The sequence below is a fragment of the Xyrauchen texanus genome, chromosome 12 (assembly GCF_025860055.1).
Source record: "Xyrauchen texanus isolate HMW12.3.18 chromosome 12, RBS_HiC_50CHRs, whole genome shotgun sequence".
Taxonomy (NCBI): domain Eukaryota; kingdom Metazoa; phylum Chordata; class Actinopteri; order Cypriniformes; family Catostomidae; genus Xyrauchen; species Xyrauchen texanus.
In genome coordinates this window covers 24,143,820-24,162,659 of record NC_068287.1, presented here as the reverse complement: position 1 = coordinate 24,162,659, position 18,840 = coordinate 24,143,820, and the positions used below count along the sequence as shown (strand labels likewise).

The window sequence follows — 18,840 nt, the reverse complement described above, 5'->3', positions numbered from 1 at the left end:
GAAACACTGTGATGTTTTGGCCAAACCATTTGAATTATTACAGTGGGGGGAAATTGTTTTTTTTTATTATTAGTATTATTTGAAAGAGATGTGAATAAAACTACTGTATATTGTAATGGCCAAACTAATTAAAAGAAAATAGTTGATATCGTTTCTGCTTCTGGGTTTTTAAAATTGCTCATTATTAAAATTGCTTTTATTTTATAAACTTGTTAGTTTTATGAAAACATTAAAAATAATAAACACTGGCTCTCAAATTTAACTTAATGGATATATACAGGGATGACAAAAAACTAAATTAATCAAAAATGTGCTTTATTACTACATTTGTTTACAAGTAACTTTATTCAAGTTAAAAAAATAATGAAATCAATAGGATTTACATAATATACTGTAGAATTTACCTTTTTTTTTTTGGTCACTGGCGGCCACCCCGTTTGGAGGCAGTGCCCCAGCATAATAAATATATAAAAATATTATATATATATATATATATATATATATATATATATATATATATATATATATATATATATATATATATATATATATATAGCAAATTGTTGTAGTTCGTTGCTAAGTATGATAAAATGTGCCTTTGTGTTACATTGGATGCATTCTCTTCTTGACGGTGGGTCATTACAGTATCAGATTGTGGCCTGTTAGGGGGCAGCAATATGCCTATCAGGCCAGATGGAACTCAAAATGTGTCACATTCTGGCGGAGCACCATTGAGGGAACAACGGAGTTGTGGTGAGTATTCGAAAGCGCCTTGTATTTTATCCCCAAAGAAATTACAATTTTCAGCAACCCAAAATATTATTTAAATTACAACTTGACAAATATACGAGTTTCAAATTACAGCTTTTTGAAAAGTACCATAATTCTTGTATCTAAAACGGGGTTCGGAATTTTTGTAGCCAGTTAGCTAATGCTGTTCTTGATAGCCGCCACTTGTGTTCGTACAATATGAAACATAAAATGTTTTTGAAAATATTAATCATAATTTTAACTATTCAAAAAACATTTTTTAACCGACTTGCCACGAAAAGTTATTTCTCGTGGCCAGACTTGATATTTAATTGTGCCGATAGTCCGCTAATGTTAGCCGATTTCATTCATTGATGTGTTTCATGTTAACATCTCAACCAGCTCGCTTTCATGTACACAAGATGCTTATAGCTCACCAAGAACAACATATTTACCTCTCGTTTTGTCTTAGTTACACGTATTTCTTATTTTACACCAATGGCTGTTATTCGTTTCTACGTGTCAATATAAAGAACCCTCTTGGCTAAAAGCTCTCTCGCCTCATTATGTGCGCCATTATCCCCTTCTATCAGGCCTGAGAATCATACACATCACAATACCCCATTTACTTCTCATTAAACCCTTTTTTGTTGTTGTTTAATTGTAACGTAACACACAAGATGAGTGAGGACTTTCCAGTCTAGCATTGTCCATTTAACTATATAAAGCAAGCTGGATAAGAGCGACGTTGTTTAAACGTCCAGAAATGGGTCAGATTTAAATAAATGTATGTGTTATCATTAACATTTGTGTTTTCATCATGCTAAGTTTGTCTAACATTTAATTAATCATGTTTTGGCACCGATTGAAAGCATGCCTATTCGTCTATTGCAGAACCATATGATGGCGATAGCCTGATATCCTCAATCCAACAAACAACATGTCAAGTAAGAACACATTGAATTTATTGAGTTGCCCCTTAAACGCCACACATCTTTTTTCATCAAACCTTCAGAAATGGCTCTAATGAATATACTGTACAATTACTGTATTTGATATTACCTCTTTCTCTTGAGCCTTTCTCTAGGTTCAATATAAGTTAAGCTCAACCGACAGCATTTGTAGAATAATGTTGATTTCCACAAAAATATTTATTTCAGCTTGTCCCTCCTTTTCTTTAAAAACAGCAAAGATCAATGGAAGTGAATGGTGCCAATTTTGGAGGGTTTAAAGGCAGAAATGTAAAGATTGTAATTTTATAAAAGCACGTCATTATTATGTTAACTTATTACTTGAGTTGTAAAGTTGTTTAAACCATTGTTTTAAGATCACTTTAGGGTTTTTATGTTTAAGGCATTACGTCGTCATGGCAATGAAATCACAAAAGTGATTTTATCATACTAAAGCACATACTAAAACATTGCTTACATTTTATGGCAATACTTTCAAAAAGTGTGTATTTGAATGTTTACGGATTGGCCCCATTGACCTCACTGGAACCCAGATCTTTTCATTAAGAGAGGAGTCTATTATTATTAGTATTATTTTGTGGTAATCAACATTATGCCACAAATGCTGTCAATCCAGTTTAACTTGTAACAAACCTGGAATATTAATTTTAATAAATGTTAACAAGCAGAAAAGTTGTATTGCTCAAATATGGGTTTGCTTGTCATATAGCTGTTTTCGATCATTGATAACATCTCTGAAGTAACCTGCTATTAAACAAATGCAGATGTGACGAATAAGGAGGCTTTTCTCTGGATAAGAATTTGTTTTTGACCAGTGGCAAGTGGTGCCAATTCATCCCTATTGATTAATTTTTCCCCTTCTCTCTCACAGAGCGGCCATCATATGCCCCTCCCCCAGCCCCTGCCCCCACAACAGTAAGTATTCAGAACATGCCAGTCATCCATGCAACCCCTTCCCTCCATCACCCAGACCTGTACTTTAGGTTACTTAGAGATGAGAGGAGAGTATTGTGGGAAGGTCACAGTATCACTTGGGGTGGCTGTTTTAATTTTGTTTTTGTTTTTTTAAATAATTTAGTATTTTAAATTCCCTTTGCATTTAGAAATGTTTCACTTATAACTTATGCATTACAGTGCATCGTGAGAACTGTTCGCAGTAAAGGGGAGCAAGACCAATTTGCTCATTTTCAATGGTAACTTTTAAAAAGGCTTGAAATATTTGATCCAAATCACTGTTCATTGCTTGGTATCCCAGACACTCATAATGATTGTTTTGGTCAGATTACAAATCTAGTCTTTAGATGAGTGGAAGGTTGAAAGATAAAATTACCTTGAAATTTGGCTCAAATATTCCAAATCTGAATCCACAAAGCTAATGAAGCCTTTTAGCCCCTCATTAAATCCCTCCACCACCACATAGTGTCTGTGGCTTTGCTTCAAATGAATGAAAAATAATGCCAGGTTGTGCTGCTATCAAAGTTTGCTGCTTTTTGCATGTTTTATGCAAATCATGACGGAAAACAAAACGGGTTCTCCTCATTTTATTTGTCCCTTCCTCCTTTGTTTGTGTCATTTCTCATTCGTGTTTTGTCTCATTTGTCTCCATCAGCAAATGCCCACCACCCCTGGGTTTGTGGGGTACAACCCATACAGCCATCTGGCCTACAACAACTACAGGCTGGGAGGGAACACCGGCGGGAACAACAGGGTAATGGTAGGACCGGTGCCAACTAGGGCTTTAGTGACAGCAGAGAGACTAAAGCTAACCAGCCAATCACAATGATTACTCAGCCTGTATTTGAAATAGAATGCTTTGCTCTTACATTGTACAGACCGATTTCATTGTTTGTAGAGTTAAAGTCTCTGTAGAGTATTGGAGGGTTTGAAGCCTTGGGTAGTTGTCTAACTCTCTCGATTTCCATAATCCTCAAACATCTGTCAAGCAGTCACTCGCTCTGTTAAAATGGGTGCGATTGACTAGTTTCATTAGATATGAATCGTAGTTTCAGAGTGATTGCTTCTCAGAATTGTTCCCTCTCTCCCCTGTTGGCCATCTTATCACCTCATCATGCATGAGAGCTAATGCCTGTACACTTGGATGGCTTCTGATGCCTGTGCCAAACAGTGTAATGAGCTGTTGAGACATAACTTGTTCTTGTACTTAAAAGCTAGATTAAAAGAATTGGAAGACGGTTTAGACCAATGCAAAAATGTGTTCGGTGTGAACACTTCGGCACCGTACTCTGCTACATGGCTCATAGCATCATTCACTGGTGACTTGGCACAGCTTCCTAGCAAGCTCAATGTATTGTAGCTGTTGGCTGAATTTATACAAACCTCTGCACAATCATTAGCGAAGCTTAAAGCAATCCATAATAGATAGATGCTTTGCTTTAAAAAGAGCTTAATGCATGGCCTTGTCAGTGTAATGATAATATGGTGTATTTAGTTTGTCACTCAGGTACGTCTCCTTCCACCGTACCGAAGCAGAGCACGCTGTCATCGTTTTCAGTTGTGCTTTTGCCTCCTGTCTTTTTCTCCATAGTGCTCCATTGTGACAGATCTATGTGTTCTTTGGTGATCTCATATGCCTATTGTGATCTTTAATGCTTCTTGTGGGTTTGTCTTCCTCTCCTGCAGAACTCCACAGGGATCACCGTTCCTAAGCCACCCAAACCGCCTGACAAGCCACTGATGCCCTACATGCGGTATAGCCGGAAGGTAAGCAGGAAGGTAAGACACCCACGGTGTCTGCTTTTACTGCTTGTAATTTGAATCGCTAAGGAGAGTGCTTCTGCGATCAGCTTGAAGGCTGAAGGGCGGTCAGTGGCCTGACTCTGCCCTTCATATGGTATACCCAAACATGGCTTCATTGCTTGCTTCTCTCTCTTGTTCAACCAAAGCTGGGAGTCTTACATCTAATCACCAGCTAATGGAATTAGGGCTGTCAAATGAAAATTAAAATTTGGAATATATAGAATTTAAGAAAGAAATGCACATTCGAATGCTAAAACTAGGGATGCACCGAAATTTCGGCCCCTGAAGATTTTCGGCCGAAAATGGCACTTTCGGGTTTCGGCCGAAAGAGAAAAAAGCCCGAAAATATATAACTCCTTGCCCCGCCCCTCAGTGCTCTGATTTTACTCTGGATCGATCTAGCCCTTATCACGGCGCTACCAAACAAAGGCCGATCATGTCAGAGGTGTGGAAATTCTTCGAAGTTTCTGATAAGGACATCAAATTTGCGATCTGCAGTGTTTATCCAGCAGAACTTTCAAGATATATATATACAGAGAACAGCAAGAGATTCTACAAGTAATAAAATACTTCATTACTTGACTGTTGTTTTGCATATAATAATTTTCTAAAACTTTACATTTATTTGGACAATTGTTAATAAAATCTGTAAAATGGGATTTTTACAGAACTGAATGAAGAATAATATTTAATAATGTTTTAATATATTTTTTGTCCAATATTGGTGTTACTTTCAATAAAAGTGTGATTTATTTTATTGGTTTGTAGTTTTTCAATTCAGATTCATTAAATTCATGAAATTAATGAAAAAGTATAATGTTAATATAATTATACACAAAAAAAATATATATATATATATATATATATATATATATATATATATATATATATATATATATATTTATTTTTCTTAAATAGGTAAAGTACATTTCGGTTTCGATTTTCGGTTTCGGCCCAGAATTTTAATTTCGGTGCATCCCTAGCTAAAACTGTGTATTTGAATTTTGGATTTGTGCCAAGCATTGACGATGACTCAGATCGATTGCATTCTTCGCTAAAAAAGGCTAGACATGGCAGCAAATACAGTTTAACAGAAAGCAGGTGTCTCAATATGCTTTTTAAATGTATTTTTAATTAGAAACTGCATCTAAAAAACAGCGCTCCTGCACGAGACGCTGAATAAACAAAAACAAAGCAATGTTGCTTTGCGTTTACAAACAAATGGATGGTAGCAAAAGCAATTGGTGTGAACAGCCCCTTACAGTTGGTGGAGCTACTCTCGCCATTGAGTCTTACTCTCTTAATAAGCGTTTCCCAGATTCTGCAATTCGTTTTTTAAACGCTTTATCAGGAAAGGAGTTCAACTTGGAAAAATGTGTCTCGAGATTCTCATGAATGGTTCCATTCTGTTGTGTTCCATCTGTTTGAACAGCACCTGGCCTGGGCTTATAGTCTTGAGCCACTTCACCTCCGAGTTCTGCCAAATACCACTAGTAATACCACACAGTAGTGAATAAAAAAACAGTTTGGTATTTTGCTGTTATTATGAAGTCGGGGGTAGTTTACTGTGGCATCAGTAAGTTTTAACACAATGTGAACTATCTAATGAAGCGTGAAACGTTTGAAAATATGGAACGTTTTATTTAATTTATGCACATTAGTTGAAAATGGAATGCTCCTATTTAATAGCCAGGAATGTTATTTGCTGCATGGTTTATGTATTTAATGTGCCCTCTTTTGGACTAAGGAAACAACGTCAATTAAAAAAAAAATCAGCTGACTTTAAAATATTATTACAATTTTGAAAATATTTAAGGTAAAAATTCTAACTTAGTTTCTCTGCCCAGTTGACAGCCCTAAATGGAATAATGTCTGAATCTGTTTGATAAATCGCTTTCTGTTCTGCATATTGGGCAATTTCTGAACTCTTTCTACTTCGTTCTAAATCTTTTCCTGTCTGTTGTGAGCAAAAAAGTGTTCTAAAAGATGATTCAATACAAATTGTTCATAGTATAAACAATGGAATAGTTGAACAATACATTTTTGTAAAAAGATTATAGAATACAAAGCAGATATTATAGCAGTTAAGTTATTCTATTTTACTTGAATCTGTAGTAGATGATTAATATTAATCTCTCAAATCTATGATCATGATGTGAAGCTTTCAAATTTGGAGTTACTTTTAGGGTGCTTTCACACTGGTAGTTTTGGGTTCATTTGGATGATATCAACACTGTTCTTCTCGAGTTGTTACATAGTTACAGTGGTAAACAGCTGCTGCTTGTACTCACATTGATGACGTAATCGGACCACGGTTTGGACCCAAATTATATGATGTGAACTGAGACCAGTGGGGGGGATGGCGAAGATACATAACCTGTATTCCGTCTAAGCAATCAAACCATGTGTGAAAGCACTCTTAAAACGGTCATCTCTGAACACAATACTCGTCAAATAAGTAGACAAAATATTGGTGCTCTTTCTCTCTATACTTTTGATAAAACCTATTCCTTTCCCACTTTTTGGGGGAGATTCCATGATCCCGTACTGCTTTCTGTTGAGCTGAGCTGACATTTGTTTCTTTCTTAGGTTTGGGACCAAGTTAAAGCCTCTAATCCTGACCTGAAGCTTTGGGAGATTGGGAAGATCATTGGTGGTATGTGGAGGGACCTCACTGACGAGGAAAAACAGGACTATTTAAACGAATATGAAGCAGAAAAGGTTTGTTTCTAAAATTAAAGACGGCTCTTTAGGGGGAGATTAGGGATGGGAATCCTAAAGAATGTAAGGATTCCGGATCCTTAACGGTTCCAGTAGCTTTTCTTTTAGTAATTTTGAGGAAGAAATATTTTGAAATAAGAAATTTACTGCCCTCACCAGAATCCAGAATCCAGAATCGGTCTGTCTTCGCCGGCCAAAGGTGGTCAGCGCAGACCACAACGATCTGCCCAGGTCTGTCGGTCCTGGGCGAGTCCCATCCAATTGTGTCCCAGATCTTGTCGTAGCGAGTCACGCCATCGTGTTGCAGGGCGCCCGCGTGGCCGCTTGATGTCGATCGGCAACCAGACGGTGACTTTGCATGTCCATCTTTCATCCATCTGCCGCATCAGGTGCCCAGCCCAGCGCTTCTTGGCCTTGTTGGCCAGGTCCACCGCGTCGGCCACCCTGGTCATGGTCCGCAGCTGCTCGTTGCGGACGTGGTCGATCCTTTTAACCCCGACCATGCGGCGCTCGATTGCGCGTTCAGTCACGGCCAGCTTTTGTCGGTCGGCCGCCGTCGTTGCCCAGGTCTCGGCCCCGTAGAGCATGGCCGGCAGGACGGTGCTGTTGAATAGGGCGGCCCTGATGTCCGGGTCGATGGCTCTGTTGGTGGCCGTCTCAGCAATTGAGCCAAAGCTGACCCAGGCGGCTTGGCGTCATCGTGCCAGTTCTCGACCAATCTTGTGGTCGGTAGTCAGCTCCTGGCCCAAGTAGCTGGTGCTGGCCGACATGAAGGGTAGTGTCGGCCACCATGGTCCATGTCCATCGGCGGCCGGGGCGCTTCTTGAACAGACTGTTGCCGATGAACAGCCGATTGGTCTCGGCCATTGCAACCAGTCGCTCGCCTGGTCCGTCCCTGTTGCCGCTGCCGAACGGGCCGACAAAGCGCTCGCCATCCAACCCCTTGCCCACCTTGGCGTTGAAGTCACCCATCAGGACGAGGTAGGTGGCACGGGGGGTAGTGGCTGCCTCGACGGCCTCGTAGAACTGCTCAAGCACATCCTCATCTTGCTCGACCGCAGCCGCTGCTGTTGGTGCATATGTCTGCACGATCCGGATGGTGGCTTTGTGTAGGCGCAGGGTGAGCACGCCGACTCGAGGGTTGGTCACGTCGACCAGGTCAATCATCGGCGACCATCGTTTGGATACAATGAAGCCGACGCCACCGAAAGGCCGCGTCTCTTCCCTGGCACCCAAGATGACCGTCCTGCCGTCGTCGCGGCGCACGTGCAGCGGCTCCCGGCGCTTGGTCTCGCACAGCCCGAGCACGTCGCAGCGGATGCTGTTCAAGCCTTCCAGGATGGCAGCCAGGTTGGCCTCATTTGACACAGTCCTGGCGTTGAAGGTAGCAATGTCGAGCGCCATGGTGTTGGTAGTCCGGTCCTTTGGTCGGTATCCAGATGGCGGCCTGGTACCTGAGATTCTTAGCAGCCTCTCGTCCCTGGCCGGATCGCTCCACCGCCGTAGAACGGGCGCAGGGGCGTGCAGGGTACTGAGGCCCTTGTTTGTCGTTGTCGCTGCAGTTGGGTTCAGACCTCGGCTTGCAAGGCCACTAGGTCTGTGCCCTCGTCCTTAGCCAGGTGTCTGTCATCTTCTCAGCATGGTTGAACCTGCCAGGAATTGCTTCCCGCTGTACATCGACGACAGACTCCTGTTTCACCCCCCTGCCACGGTGAGGTGGACGAATAGGACTTGGGGGGGGGTTCATCATTTGGCAACTCAGCAGTGATGATGATATGATTTCATATTTCTACAGATATAAGAAATCAGAAATAAATGTACTGTATTTTCCAGAATGTAAGTGGCTTTTTTTTTTTTCCATCATCTGAATGGTCCTGCGACTTGTATACATAATTTATACATACTTGATGTTGGCTGGTGAAACACACACACACCAAAGCAGATGAAAACATCAGTCATATTGATGGTAGAAGTGTTTTGAAGTTGCCAATTGAGAATATTTTGCCTTAAAGTACTTTATGCAACCAGTTTAAATACTTTGTCTTCATATCATTATTGTTCTAACAAATTCTAGAGCGCTGACAAATGCAACTCCTTACATGCCCATTAGAATATCACCCTCATAGTAAAAACATTCAGTCAATGAACAGGGTAATTAATACATTGCAAAGAGGGTTGCACATATCAGAAATATTCACAGATAGACAGACGGTCACTAACGTTAATGACTGAATACAATACAACAGGCATATTAACTAAAAGCTGTTTATTTGTGCACAGCATAGTTACAGATTTTATAAACAGATTTAGCTCACTTGTTGCATTTCTTTTATGAAACTTAATATGAGAAACCTTCACACAGAAGGTTAGAGAATTACTTAAAGCAAATTCTCCCATTTTAAACAATACCGTGATATGATATGTAGATTCTGAGGTACTGTAATCTTCACGGAGCACATTTGACATCCATGCATCTGAAAGGAATTCGGAAGCCAAATACAACCTCTGTCAGTGCAACTTATACAGAGATGCGACTTTGACTCTGTGCAACTTTATTTCTAGAAAATACAGTAATACAATTCTTGTAAAAATCATGTAAAACAAGAAATGTGATGGCAAATGTAATTCATTATTTTATAAAATTCCACTAATTACAATAAAACGTGTATCTTTAATTGCACAATTTGTCATGAACAACCAGTTAGTAACTGCACTGCTTGATTAAAGTCTCACAGGTCACAGTAACCATTCCAGAACCAGTTGTGTTATGTAGTCTAATGTTGTACTTAAAGCTTGTGGGACTTCCACAGTTATTATTTCATTTTGAGTTGGACTGATTCATTGTACATTCATTCAATATTTGATTCTGTAAAAAGAACCTGCTCAAAAGAGTCATTTGTTTGAGTTGACTATACCTGAAGCACCGTAGATTTCATGCAATGAATTTGAAAGAGCTATTCGTTCAGGACTGATAGTGCTGTGGGTTTTATGCTGTACTTTCAGTAGGGGGCAGCGCTGCTGCTGAAATACGCAGCTAGAAACACTGTCAAATTATTTTAGTGCAGTGTTCCATTCGCATAGGCAGAAATTTGGACGTATGGGAACTATTAACGGAACCAAAATTCATGAATATCATACGGTTCTGGTAGATTTTAAACATTTGAACTGGTTCTCGGTACCCAATTCTGGGTGAGATCAATATGACCGTGAATGCCGAAAAAGTCTTTGTGGACACTAAGTGATTTACTCTGCCCATAGATTGAGTATAATGATTCTCTGAAGGCCTACCACAACTCTCCAGCCTACCTGGCATATGTCAATGCTAAGAATCGTGCAGAAGCTGCCCAAGAGGAGGAAAGCCGACAAAGACAGTCAAGACTAGACAAAGGCGAGCCCTATATGAGCATCCAACCTGCTGAAGACCCTGATGGTGAGATTAAAATAAGTTAATGACATGACATTTGGTGCACAGATAGTTCATGCACTATGTTGGCAATTACCAAAGCAGGTAGCTAAGTAGACAAGTCAAGTTCTAAGGTTAAGCCTCAAGTGCCATGAGGAAGTCCATACTGCAAAATACACTTAATGCTGTAAGAATTCCAAATATAGTGATTGTACAGGGTTTCCACACATCCTGGAAAACCTGTAATATAGCAATGCAATTTTCCAGTCATGGAACGAAAAGTCATGGAAAATTTGAAAAATACCTAAATTATTATTTTCCAGGACATTTTTCTGAAAAATATTTTAGGATAATAGAACTGTTTGACTGTGTTGCTAACAAGGTTTTTGTTACATGCACAAAAACATGGTAATGATCGTGACTCGGAATAGGAGTCAAAATACACATTTATGTCATTTTGTCACTACCGGTGGCTGCGCATTGTGAAACATCATCAACTGTTAACTAAATTACATAGTTTTAATTATTGATAGAGTACAAAATAAGATTGTTTTTATAATAATTCAGCAATTGGAGTCTGCTTATACTACGGTTCCCACATGTCGTATGCGGAAAACACTGGCTGAATCATGGAATCTAATCCTAAAAATGGCATTAGCTGTAAAACGTAGAATGTAGTGGAATGCTACATATTTGGAAAAAGAATTATGTTTGAATGCACAATTAATTAAATTCAAATTATGATATTTCTTAATGTGGTAATTAAACTGCAAAAATATGTGATTTAATGAAATAAAAATATAATCTGCAAGTGATGTGCACTTCAAAATTAATGTGTAAAGCCTGCCACGTGTACTCTGAAAACACCTCATCTTGATCATTGGGCAAGCTCTTGTGTGTGTGAGATGACAGAGAGCAGATCACTCTGAAGTGTGTAGCAGATGCAGACATATTTATTTAAATCACCGCTTTACAGAATTAATAAGATTAATAATCACACTGGGCCATGTTGCAAACTGCTTGTCTGGTAAAAAGTACTATTAAAAACACACAGAAATGCCTAAATAAAAGCATGATTTAAATTGACGTGTGTTTTTACTTAAATATTACACTTGTTGGGCACATAACATTTCCTGGAATTGTGCTGGAATATTGTGCCTTGAAAAGAGTGGGAACCCTGTCACAAAGATCCGGTGATCTATAATAGGAGTTAAACAAATACAGTTGTAGTATGGATTGGCGGGGAAGAAAGATCTGTAAGTAGGAAGTGAAGTTTATTTTTTTATGTATTTTAGAGCTGCTGTAGGTGGTATGGAAAATAATAATTTATATTTGTGCTTATCATCAAAGTGTGAAAGCTCATAAAAACAGACATTTTAATCAAGTTCTGTAACGTTTTAAATGTTGAAAGATGGCACCAAATATTTTGGTTGTAATCTGTATTTATTAAATTATTCCATAAAAATTATCTCAAACTCCGCAATTGTACAGTGAATTCAGAAAGTATTCAGACCCCTTAATGTTTTTCACATTTAGTTGTTGTTACCTTATGTTAAGGTTCTTTATTTTATGATTTTTTCCACATCAATCTACACTCCATACCCCATAATGACAAAGCAAATAACTGATTTTTTATAACTTTTTAAAATGTATTAAAAAGAAAAAACTGAAACATCACAGTGACATAAGTATTCAGACCATTTGCTGTGACACTTAAAATGTAGCATCCCATTTATCTGGATCATCATTGAGATGTTTCTACACTTTGATTAGGAGACCACCTGTGGAAAATTCAATTGATTGGGCATGATTTGGAAAGGCACACACTTGTCTATATATGGTCTCACAGCTGAAAATGCATATCAGAGCAAAAAGTAAGCCATGAGGTCAAAGAAACTGCCTGCGGAGCTCAGAGACAGGATTGAGTTGAGGCACAGATCTGGGGAAGGCTAAAAAAATTTGACGGAAGCCTCTCCTCAGTTCAATACACATTAAAGCCCACTTTGATTAAAGATTTGGTGAGATTTAACTTTTTGGTCTCAATTCCAAGCGTCATGTCTGGAGGAATCCAGGCACCACTCATCACCTGCACAATATAATTCCAACAGTGAAGCATGGTGGTGGTAGCATCATGCTGTGGGGGTGTTTTTTAGCGGCTGGGGCTGGGGGACTGGCCAGGGTTGAAGGAAAGATGACCGCAGCAAAATATCCTTAATGAAAACCTGGCCCAGAGCACTCAGGACCAGATTTTCATCTTCCAACTGGACAATGACACTAAGTACACTGCCAGGACAATACAAGAGTGCCTTAGGGACAACTATGTCAATGCCCTTGAGTGGCCTAGCCAGAGCCCAGACTTGAACCCAATCAAATATCTCTGGAGAGACCTGAAAATGGCTGTCCACCGACGGTCCCCATCCAGTCTGACAGAGCTTGAGAGGATCTGCAGAGAAGAATGGCAGAAAATCCCCAAATCCAGGTGTGCAAAGCTTGTCGCATCTTACCCAAAAAACTTGAGGCTGTAATTGCTGCTTCAGTTTTTTTCTTTCGAATACATTTTCAAGGTTATCAAACATCTGGTTTTTGCTTTGTCATTATGGGGTATGGAGTGTAGATTGATGTAAGAAAAAATGAATAATTTAAAGCATTTTAGCATAAGAAAAGCATAAAAAAATTGAAAAAAATTAGCATTGTACATGTTGTAGACTATGACGACGGGTTCTCCATGAAGCATACATCAGCAGCTCGTTTCCAGAGGAACCATCGACTGATCAGCGACATCCTGAGCGAGGTTGTGGTGCCTGATGTTCGCTCTGTGGTGACCACTGCTCGCATGCAGGTCCTCAAACGCCAAGTCCAGTCTCTCATGGTGCACCAGGTCGGTGGGCATGTTTACAACAGAGATGCAGACTACTCGCCTTTAAGCTAAAGTCACCTTTTACTGACATCTTTTAACTGACTGCTGTGGTTTTGTGTTTTCTCAGAGAAAGCTTGAAGCAGAACTGCTTCAAATCGAGGACCGACATCAGGAAAAGAAGAGAAGGTTCCTGGAGAGCACAGATTCCTTCAACAATGAGCTCAAACGGGTGTGAAATTCTGTTTTATTGGTGAACTAAGTCTTTCTGTTGAGACTGAGCTTAATTGCCAAATGCACTGTCAGTGATTCATGGACTGTATGTTTGTGTTTGTCCAGCTGTGCAGTCTGAAGGTGGAGGTGGATATGGAGAAGCTGGCAGCTGAAATGGCTGCTGCTGAGGAGGCAGCTCGCAGGAGGGCGGAGGAAAGAGAGAGGGAAGCAGCTGAGCAGGTGGAGAGAGCTGCTCAAGAAGAACAGCAGCCAGTCAGCGCCCAGACCAAAGCCAACCCAGAGCAGACCTCCACCAGCAAGGTCAAGGATGGAGAGGACAAGCCCACGCCTATGGAGACAGGTCTGACTACTATTCAACCCACTAAACCAGCCGTTTGCAATCCTGGTCCTGGAGTACCTCAGCACTGCACATTTGAGATGTTTCCATTATTTGACCCTCATTTCAGGTCTTGAAGTCTCTCTATTAATAAGTTAATAAAAAAAATGAGGTGTGTATGATATGAGAGACATCTCAATTATACAGCAACCAGGATTGAGAAATGCAGTTCTAAACAAGTGGTTCTCAAAAATGTGTCACATGTCTGGGTTGTAAACAGCAGGGAAATGTAACCCACTTATTATATGCATTCTCCGGATAGCAACATAAATAGGCTAACATCAAACTCTACAGTATATTTGCACAAATGAATATGCTACTTGGTAGAAGCTAGCCAAGTTGGACAGATTCCAACCTCCTAAAAAAGTGAACAAAACTACACAATGTACAAGAAAATGACCCAGACTGGGGCTTGGGTAGCTCAGTGGTAAAGACGCTGATAAGATGCACGGGTTCACTGTCTCGGATGCAGATAAGATTCATCCTCCTCCACCCAGATTGAGGAGGGTCACTACGCTACCACGAGAATTTAGAGCACATTGGGAATTGGGCATTCCAAACTGGGAGAAAATGGGGAAAGAAAATGACCCAGGCAACATAAAATATGGGTTTCAGGTTTAATATTGTGCTGGGCCACCACTTGACATCTTAAGTACAGTGGCAAGGAAAAGGATGTGAACCTTTTCGAATTACCTGCATGTATGCATTATTTTGTCTTAAAATCTGTTTTAATCTTCATCTAAGTTACAATAATGAAGAAACACAATCTGTTTTAACTAAACACAAATTATTGTATTGTTCTTGTACATATACAGAATATATAATTCAAATATTCAGTTTAAATTGGGAAAAAGTTTGTTAACCCCTAGGCTAATGACATCAACAAAAGCTAATTAGAGTCAGAAGTTGGCAAACCTGACATCCAATTAATGGAAAGAGATTGGAGGTGTGGGTTAGAGCTACTTTGACTTAGCAAAAAAATAGCAAACTAAAAATGGTTGAGTTTTTTTTTTTATCTATGAAGACGTACGATCAAGAATTGTTGCTTTGCATAAAGCTGGAAAGGGTTAAAAAGTTGTCTTGAAGAGATTAGATATTCATCTGTACACAGTTGGATAAATTGTCTATAAATGAAGATGGTTTAGTGCTGTGGCTACTCTCCCTAGAAGTGGCCGTCCAGCCAAGATGACTCAAAGGACATAACACAGAATGCTCAGTGAGGTAAAAAAAGAAACCTAGAGTTGTGGCTAAAGACTTGAAGGAATCATTGGAACTGGTTAACATCTCTTAATGAGTCCACTTTATGGAAAACATTAAACGGGAATGGTGTCCATGGCTGGACACCATGAAGGAAGCCACTGCTTTCCAACAAAAATGTTGCTTCCTGCCTGAAGTTTGCCAAAGACCACCTTAACATTCCACAATGCTACTGGGGAAATGTTGAATTACGGTGGAGGGAGCATCATGATTTGGGGCTGCTTTGGGCCTGCTTTGGGCCTGGACCGCTTGACATAATCAAGGGAAAAATGAATTCCTACATTTATCAAGATATCCTACAGGAGAATGTCAGGGTGGCTGTGCACAAGCTAAAGCTCAGCATTTGAGTGATGCAGCAGGACAATGACCCTAAACATTGAAATCACTACAGAATGGATAAAAAAAAAAAAAGGAAATCCACCTTTTGGAGTGGCCCAGTCTGAGCCCAGACCTTAAACCAATAGAGATGCTGTGGAATGACCTCGAGATGAAGCAGTTCTGTAAGGAAGAATGGCCCAAAATTCCTTCTAAACTTTGCATGTCTAATCCGCTGCTAACGGAAACGCTTGGTTGAGGTTATTGCTGCCAAAGGAGGATCGACTAGTTATTAAATCCAAGGGTTCACTTATGAATGTTTAATGGGATATGTTCAATAAAGACATGAAAGATAATTGTTTGTGTGTTGTTCGCTTAAAGGTGCAGTATGTAAGATTCAGAAACCCTTGTTATTAATGACACCTGTGGCCGTTAATGAACTGCTGCTACCTGTTGCTCGTGATCGTGCGCACACTCCATAGGGATGCGAACATTTACCAAAACAATGACGTAATGTACAAAGAGGTTCATCGGCATCATGCTAACAGATGAGGTAGCATAATTAAAATGACACCGTTATGATTGTTTTATTATATTTGACTCTCCAGTGCTGGAACAGGGCTAAAACTAAGTGTGGATATAGGTCTGACTATGCGAGACTGTAGTTTGAATTGATCACTTTTCTTTGTATGATACATTGGCTGCATTTATACGATAGCCTATGTCAGCATTAGCCAGCTAGCCAGCTTTATCAATATCTGTTAGCTTACTTTGGTGGATGTCAGTAGCTGTTTATAAAATGGACTGTACATTTATAAATATGTTGACACAATTCAGTATTGATGTGATTCTATCAACTTTCATTTTGATATATTGATGAGCTATTGTTTTATAATAGAATGTATATATTTTCTGTATAACCAAGTTATGTTACACTAATGAATGGAGCTTTTTGCATGATATTGAACATTGTCTAGCATTCATTTAATGTATTGTTGTAGTTTACCTTGCTGAATAATTACAGATTAACATTGACATTAACCTGACATTTAGTATAAAGAGAAGATCGTTGAAATTATTTAAAAGTTATGAAACAAGGTAGGTTGCAGTTCATCAGCGTTAGCAGGCAAGATCAAGTTAGCTAAAATTATACAGATCAATCCTTATGGCACTATATTTCATATGTTTGCAGTTATGTGAACTTATCCGTCCAGTGAGAAGAACGGCAATTTGGGGTCCGTTTTGGTCCCCAAAACCAAACAAATGTCCCTCCAGGGATCAAATGCCCTGCCGAAGTTCACTCTAGTTTTCGCTCGATCACGTTTCCGCTTAGCCAGATGGGATTCAGTAGATAAATGTTTTTTTGGCTTACTCTGAGTTTGTGTAGGAGTCGGTGTTGTGCTGGGAGCTGGGTGTTTACTGGATTCCATCTCTAAGATAATGTTACTTAGTGTTGCAGTTGTTGTCACTGCTGATTAGCGGAAGCACTGAGGCAAGGTTTTCGGGAGTGCACATAAACATCACATTCTTTTGGATTTTCCTGGCAAAAGCGACCCACTCCCATTGCATGAAATTCAGTCTATAGGCTTTAATAGGCAACCTAGGAAGTTTGGGAAGGGCTAATTTTTTTTGAAGTTGCATTAAAAGCCATTCACACGAATATTACATGAAAGATTTTACATATTGCAACTTTAAGCACATTGTGTTTGTCTGTACTTGTGAAATTGATGAATGAAACCATGAAGGGTTTATATGTTTTCTTGCCACTGTAATTGTGCATATTTCGGATAGCAACATAAACTTGTCTGTATTTTTGCCCAAATTAAAATGCTAGGCTGAAGCTTGGCAAGTTAGGCAGATGCCAACATACTAGAAAACTGTGAACAATTTCTATTGCCTATGACCCAGACTACATAATATCTACAAAAAAAGGTTCAATATTGTGCCTGGCAAGTTGAGAACCACTGCTCCAAACCCTGATACATAGATTAAATATTAAAATGGCAGAATATACTATATTTGTGGCTTAACAGACTTATTTGATGTCTGTTCTGCAGATGAGACTCCAGCTGAAGGTTTTGAAGGCCAACTGGAGGCAGAGCAAACAGCAACAGGAGAGAAACCTGCCCAACCTGAGCCTGTAGAGGGCGCTACAGATGAGGGGACTAATGACAGCACTGCTCCATCTGAAAGCAGCTCTGGGCCTCCAGCTGAACCCCAGGCCTCAGACAACACCCCTGAAGAGCGACTACCCGCACAGTCACAATAACCCCACCCCCTAAGTCTCAGTCTTTGATCTTTTAAGAGTTTTATGTCCTGTAGGATTTGTTATTTAATCCCATGACCTGGCAATACAGCGAGTCAGAACAGTAAAAGAAAAATTAATCCCCCTCCAATGTTCTACAGTGAAAGGACAGCAGTATTCTTATAATGTCACCTGGGCTCTTGATGTCAATCAGCTATTTGACAGGTGGTGCAGATATTTACTTGATGTTACAAGCCCACTTGAGCACTGTTGTGCTTTAATGCTATTGAAAATGTTGCCATTGGTAAGCAAAAAAGAATTTAACAAATTAGTAAAATGTAGTGATGGAATCTTTCAGTCACCAGATGATTTGTGTAAAGCAGAACCTGCAAGGGTATTTGCTTTTACTTCCCATGTTTTTATAACTGTGCCACTGTCTTTAACTGTAATATATATCTTTTTTCATACTTTACAAGTTTAGTTGAGTAGTATGTGGATTGTATTGATGATCTCTTCAGCCTTGTTTTTCCTTAATTTTTCCCATTTTTTATTATTTCAAATAAAGCCATGTTAACAGTCATGATATCACAACCAATTTACCACAGAGCACATGGGACATTGTTCTGTTGGTAGCTATATTGAATTGTATTACAGTAAACCTCTGGATTATTAATTGTTTTTGAATTGTTGGAAGTTATTCCCTCAAAGTGATTTCTATGTCTGCTAGTTTTATGCGGTTCTTTGGAATTCTGTTGTAGAGTAATTGTTTTTGAAATTTATTTTAAAGGGGTCATGACATGAGAAACCAAATTTGCCTTGATCTTTTGGTATATAAGAGGTCTTTGTATCATTAAAACGTCCTGCAAGTTTAATATTTTAAGACGTCCTCCCCATTCTAAACGAATCATTTATTTAATCAAGCTGAAAATACAGCTCGTTCTGGATTCATGGTTAGAA

General features: G+C 39.4%; 1 protein-coding gene across 4 annotated transcripts; it reads left to right on the top strand.

The window, feature by feature from the left end:
* The first annotated feature begins 665 nt into the window (after positions 1–665).
* Positions 666–18,840, top strand: LOC127653272 (SWI/SNF-related matrix-associated actin-dependent regulator of chromatin subfamily E member 1-like). Of its 4 annotated transcripts, none has more exons than XM_052139911.1 (11): positions 666–753; positions 1,645–1,697; positions 2,593–2,636; positions 3,331–3,429; positions 4,362–4,442; positions 7,068–7,199; positions 10,458–10,629; positions 13,308–13,480; positions 13,587–13,688; positions 13,796–14,030; positions 17,696–18,840. In XM_052139911.1, exons 2-11 carry the CDS (start codon positions 1,691–1,693, stop codon positions 17,905–17,907), a joined length of 1,257 nt encoding a protein of 418 aa, XP_051995871.1. In that variant the 5' UTR covers positions 666–753; positions 1,645–1,690; the 3' UTR covers positions 17,908–18,840. The 4 variants fall into 4 exon arrangements, with proteins under 4 accessions (XP_051995871.1, XP_051995868.1, XP_051995870.1 ...); XM_052139908.1 differs by having other exon boundaries at positions 4,362–4,454; XM_052139910.1 differs by having other exon boundaries at positions 3,331–3,435.

Bases quoted from the DNA above. Each gene is read 5' to 3' on its own strand.
- LOC127653272 (XM_052139907.1), top strand. The intron at 2,637-3,330 runs GTAAGTATTCAG...TGTCTCCATCAG, and splicing joins CAGCCCCTGCCCCCACAACA to CAAATGCCCACCACCCCTGG. The intron at 3,436-4,361 runs GTAGGACCGGTG...CCTCTCCTGCAG, and splicing joins GCGGGAACAACAGGGTAATG to AACTCCACAGGGATCACCGT.